The sequence below is a fragment of the Dermochelys coriacea genome, chromosome 7, assembly GCF_009764565.3.
Source record: "Dermochelys coriacea isolate rDerCor1 chromosome 7, rDerCor1.pri.v4, whole genome shotgun sequence".
In the NCBI taxonomy this organism is placed as follows: Eukaryota; Metazoa; Chordata; order Testudines; family Dermochelyidae; genus Dermochelys; species Dermochelys coriacea.
In genome coordinates, this window is record NC_050074.1 from 28,884,471 (window position 1) to 28,890,477 (window position 6,007).

The 6,007-nt window shown below is 42.4% G+C and overlaps 1 protein-coding gene across 1 annotated transcript in view; it reads left to right on the plus strand.

The window, feature by feature from the left end:
- TKT (transketolase) overlaps window positions 1-5,530 on the plus strand; it is a 35,168-nt gene extending 29,638 nt beyond the window's left edge. The window contains exons 11-14 of the mRNA XM_038411131.1: window positions 231-314; window positions 522-615; window positions 2,528-2,650; window positions 5,221-5,530. Coding sequence (XP_038267059.1) covers window positions 231-314; window positions 522-615; window positions 2,528-2,650; window positions 5,221-5,408 — 489 coding nt within the window. The 3' untranslated portion in view covers window positions 5,409-5,530. The remainder of the gene's footprint in view (window positions 1-230; window positions 315-521; window positions 616-2,527; window positions 2,651-5,220) is intronic.
- The last annotated feature ends 477 nt before the right edge of the window (window positions 5,531-6,007 follow it).

Consider the following 6,007-nt stretch of genomic DNA (forward strand, 5'->3'; position numbering starts at 1 on the left):
ATGACTGAGAGTAGTGGTAATTGAAAAGCACTAGTGATGGATTTAGGGAGAATTGTTGGGCAGGGAAAATTCACTCAATAAAACCACTGATAATACTGAAGGGATGAAACCCAGAGCTAAGTGGAATGAAAAAAATCAATTTCTGGAAAGTTTGTTTTATGTGTATAAAAATTAGAATGCCTTAGCCACAGCTATTTTTGTAACTCAGGCTGTGTTCCTTTTGGAAACAGGGTGTTTGTTTCATAAGGACCAGTCGTCCTGAAAATGAAGTTATCTATAGCAGCAACGAGGACTTCCAGATTGGACAAGCCAAGGTAAGTACTGTCTAGAGAACTGTGCCATCTGAAATAACATACTAGGTTCCTTCTCAAAAAACCCTTCTTCTCCAGGGTATTCTGTCTCCATCTAGTCAATACGTAAAGAAAACTAAAGGAATCTTAGTCAAATAACCATCAACAACATTTATCATAAAGAGGAAACTTAAAAAAAAAATATAATTCTCATTTGCTTTTTCCTCTCAGGTGGTGGTCAAGAGTAAGGACGACCAGGTCACTGTTGTTGGAGCAGGAGTGACTCTGCATGAGGCACTAGCTGCAGCAGAGCAGCTGAAGAAAGGTGAATGGAGGTTTCTTTAGGTCTAGTTACAGATAAGTAATCAGTACCAGGCAACCGGATTGCTGGATAGTTGTCTTCTGTACAGATAAATGTAAACTCTGCTAATCAGAAACTCATTTAAATATAAAAACATGTTATAAAATAGCTGACCTCCTGTTAATTGAAATACACAATATGCATCCCATCCTGTAAATATTCACTCCTTTGTGTAATCATATTTACTTTAGTGGGGCTGCTAGCAAGAGTAACTGTTGCTTCTCTGTTTTCTTTAACCAGTCAGAATACACTAATACAGCATACAATGGCATACAGGCTGGATGCCATTGAACTACACCAACAACCAGGACTCAAAATGATAAAATCTGCCTTGGGTTACAAGTACCACCTGTCTCTGAAATTTTTTTAATATTATTATTTACACTTACTCTTTAAGTCCTGCATTATTTTATCACATTAGTTTTTGATTATGCCTTGTATATTGTTTGTTTGAAGATGGATTAATATACTGCAGTAAGCCAAAGTTTTTCTAGGATATCTGAACCAGTTGGCTGAGTACTAACTTATTTTTTTTTTATTGTGCCCAGAATGTGCTAAACACTATATAAGGAAGGGATTAATTGTGTTGGCACACTTAACTCTGTTTCAGTTAACAGGATAACAAATACTGAATAACAAATCTGACCTGTTTATTTGAAATGTTCTGCATAAATTATTTGCTATAATAAGAATAAGATAATTGAAATAGGACTTTGGTACACAATGCTTCTTGCTGTAGGTATGTTTCATTGCGAACTTGATTTTTGATCAGTGCCTCAGCATTTAAATAGAAGCAGGAAGCCCTTATCCTTTACAATGTTGTAGTCCACTGACATCTCTTGGAGTAAACAAAAATCCCTCAGTGGAATAATAGGAGATTGTGACCAACAAAATCCACCTCTTAATGCAATAGCCTATGCCCAAGAATAGATTACAAGACGTTCAGAGTGTAATACAATTAATGCTTCAGATGGCTTAGTGGGTAGCTCTGCATACTGTGCCTGGGTAGATAGAGGTTCTACCATGACCTTGAGCTGCTTGCGGCATTTTGTAAGTTTGATTCTTAGGGCCAGATTCTCCTTTACGCTGTAACTGCTTTGCACTTCACCGCAAGCCCTGAAGTCAGTATAACCAGCCACGCAGGAATCGTCCCATTGTAGGGGCATCCTCTGATGGCATAGAGCTGACATAGCAGTTCCTAAGCTATCCCCTAACTGTCAGCATAACGTGGCAGAGGTTTCCTTGTGCCTCAGCGATCCCTGGCTGTTGTATTGGCCCCTTGCAGTGGTTGGTAGCTGGTACAAGTTAAACCAGGCCACAGGCTGCTCTGACATATGTGAGAGCTGGCTCAACATGCAGCAAGCCCAGGAACGGGGGAAGCTAAGGTAGCTTAAAGCCATTTTGTACATGCTCTTGAGTTGGGCTGTGCCTTAGCAGACAACGTGGGCCTCAGACTCTGAGCTGATGGCAGAGTAAACTCAGATTGCGTTGCTGGCCAGAGGAGAAGTAGCGATTGTGATTTGTGAAATTCAAACAGTTTGCAAGTAGCAGATGACCTGTAATAAAGACTGTGTGTGAAAAGCCTTCAGTCTGGGTCCAGCTACCATACTGCACTTATTGTGAGGTAAAGGTCTCTGTGTTGGGAGCTGGAGCCATCTCCAAGGACTGAGGGAATGGGGAGGGAGCATGCATGACTCATGAGTTCAGAATAAAAAATTTGCAAATCATATTCTGGAAACCATTAGAGCCATTTTTTCAGTAATTATGCAAGAACCTCTCAGGGTTTCGCACTGCATTTCTCACAGAAGTTTTTAACTCATATTCTTCAAAGGCACATACCATATTGTACAATAACTTTACAATTCCACTTCTGCAGAAAAAATCTACATCCGAGTGATTGATCCATTCACTATAAAACCCCTGGATAAGATAACCATACTTGAAAATGCAAGAGCAACCAAAGGCAGAATTATCACTGTGGAAGACCATTACCCTGAAGGTAAGCTGATTTCAGGTGGTGATAGCTAAGGCTGTCTTTGAGTTACAGGTATTTTTAGTAAAAGGCATGGACAGGTCACAGGCTGTAAACAAAAATTCACGGGCCCATGACCTGTCCATGACTTTTACTAAAAATACCCACCCTGACTAAAATGGGCAGGAGTGCTCAAGGGGGCAAGGGTGCTCCGACTATGGGGGGGTGGAATCCGGGGCTGCTGCGAGAGGTGACCCGGGACCTGTGCTGGTGGGGCAGGTTGGCGGGGCTTCCTACCAGGCTCCACATCCCTGCAGCTCCTAGGCTGTGGAGGCAGGGGCCAGACCAGGAGCACCTCTGCTGTTCCCACCACAAGCGCTGGGAGCTACAGGGCCGGGGCCTGGTGCCAAGACTCCCCTCTTCCTCTGCCTAGGAGCTGCAGGGGGATCCCCATCCCAGGTAAGTGCCTCCCCCCCGCACCCTCCACACCCCTAGCGCTGAGCCCCCTCCCACACACCCAAACTGCTGCTGCTGCAGAAGTCACAGAGGTCATGGAAAGTCACGGAATCCATGACAGACCTGCAACCTTAGTGATAGCCCACGGAGCTGGCCTGTCAAGCCTACAGTCTCTTCTTGACTTTTGAGACTCAGAAATATCATGGATGATCTCATGGCTTTATTTCTTTCAAAAAAAAAAAAGTTTCCAGCCATCTTCCTTGCAAATTTATCCTTAACAATGGAAACTGATCATGAGGGGTGAAAGTCTGTTTTTTCCTCAAGGTGCTGGGTTAATTAGAGGCCCCCTGTAGTTATCATTTCCTTTGGGGTCCTTCCTTAAACATGGATCCGGTGAAATCTTGATCCTTCTGTTCCTGCTAATGCTATAAACTCCAGAGGTGGTAGGGTGATTGTGGGACTATAACGATTGCCTCTCCACACTGGCCAGCATAGAGTATGTACAGCAGCCAGTATGTTAAAAGATGTAATAGATGCCACTGCTATGTGCACTTCTTTGGCATTCCCTGAGTCATTGGGCTTGATTCTGGATTGCTTGGCATACATTCCCATTGTCCTCTCTCCATTCCATAATCTGTGCAGCAGCGGCTTGCAGGACCTATTATTTTCCCTATCATTGCTGTGGGGTACCTGGAGAGCACCAGGAGGGGAAAAAGTCATGTGCAGGGCCTATGGCAAATATCTTCTGCCTGCACAAATCTTCAGTGGCTTCCCTATGTAAAAGTGTCCTGTGGGGGCAAGACTTTACAATATACAAAGGTGAACAGATTGCTGTTTCCATGATCTACGTGTCAGCCTTGTTCTACTTGGGAGGGAAGCATTAAAAGGGACGTCATCAGAGGAACAAACATGAAGTACGGCATCATTAGATGATGTTACTGTGGGTTTGTCCTAGACTGGTGTTTGTGGTCAGTGTTTCAACATGTGTGAGATAGCATCATTGTAAATACTGGTCTAGACACGCCATTGTTCCGGGACACCAATGCTGGTAGTTTGACTGAGCACATGCTTTTTTGCACCTATTCTCCGCTCTACATAGATGTTTTTACTGTAACTTTGCATGACTAGACAATTGCCTTGGCAGGGTGCAATTCACTTATTGATACAGTTACACTGGTTCAGCCACCTACACATGATGTAACCCAAGAGAATCCAGCCCATTGTGTCTGCCTCTGCAAGACAGCCTCCAGCAGCTGTTGTTAGTAGATGGTTCCTCTTTGTACCTCTCTCCCAGCATTATGCAATGATTCAGCCTCAGATTTACGAAGATATTTAGGCACCTAAAGATTGATTAGACATCTAGTAGGATTTACAAAATGCCTAAACCAGGGTGCCTAAATCCCCTGGAATTCAGTGGGGTTAGGAACCTAACTCAGCTGCTTTTATAAATTCAACTAGATGCTATAAATTCAGGTGCTTTTATAAATTCAACATTCTCTGCGGTTGCACCATATGTAGGTGTCTGCTGGGCCAATGTAAATCAATAGTTTAATTTCACACTGCTGAGGTGATGGTCTTGTCATGTAAAGTTACAGTAAATCTGTCTTAGTGCCAGATTCTGAAAGATACTGCTGACCTCTTGAGAGTTCTCTCTATCTTAAATATATTTATATAGCTCCCCATTATCAGAGTATCTGAGCACCTGACAATATCCTTGTGAGATAGGAAAGTTTATTCCCATTTTGCAAATGGGGAGCTAAGGCACAGAGAGACTAAAGGTAAAATTTTCAAAATCATTTAACTGACTTAGGTGCGTCAGTCCCATTGACTTTCAATAAGTCTTAAGCTCCTAAGTGCTTATAAATCACTTAAGATCTTTTGAAAATTTTACCTGAAGTGACTTGCCCGGGTCTCTCTCTGTCTGTGGTGAAGTGGGGAATTGAACCTGGTTTGCCTAAGTCTAGCCTGTAGGAGGTGACCGTGCTGACACTGCAGCCTTATCATGGGAACAAAATGAATTTGTAACCTTTAGATCTTCCAAATTGTCTTTTATTTTAATAGCTGCAGCAAGTTGCTTATGCAGAAATAGCCTGTTAGCCTAGACACTATGAATTTTATGAATGTTGTTGTCTTTTTCCTAGGTGGCATTGGAGAAGCAGTGTCAGGTGCTGTAGTTGGAGAGCCTGGTATCACAGTCACTCGCTTGGCTGTATCCCATGTGCCAAGAAGTGGGAAACCAGCTGAGCTCCTTAAGATGTTTGGCATTGATAAAGATGCCATCGTACAGGCTGTTAAAGTGGCAGTTTCCAAATCAAGGAATGCAGAGTAGTTTGAAGCATTGCACGTTGTGTTACATCAGACCAGTGTTCAAAACTATACTGTGACTTGGAGGAGAAGGTGCATAAAATATATGCAGAGAAGGTCTAATAAAAATACAAGATTTAAACAAAATACTGTGTTAAATCATTTTACTTTACAGGGGCTTTTATGCAGTGCGGTGGTCTCTGAATATAAACATCCTAGTGTCTTTTTAGGTCACTTCATACTGTTCTGGAATGTCAGTCTTTTGCGGCATGGAACATGCCTCCATTTATCTCTCACCTTTTTTTCATAATTTTAATTGCCGTGTTTCCTAGTTTATATAATGTATTTGTGTTTGTCAGGGTTTATTTCCCTCCCAGGCCAAGAGCTCTCTCTGCTTAATTCTGTAATTAGGTCTGAATGCTGAATTTGACTGTGTCCATATCTGTTATAAGAAGCAGGGAATTCTTAAATGCAGGAGTATATCAAGTCGGAGGAGAAGCTCGATTGGATTGGGAACTTCCATTCAAAGAAACCCCTGAAACAGGTGTATACACTGTATAATTCCTCCCTCCCTCCCCAGCATACTCCAGTTTGAAACACCTTCTTTAAGTTCTTCTCACGGGT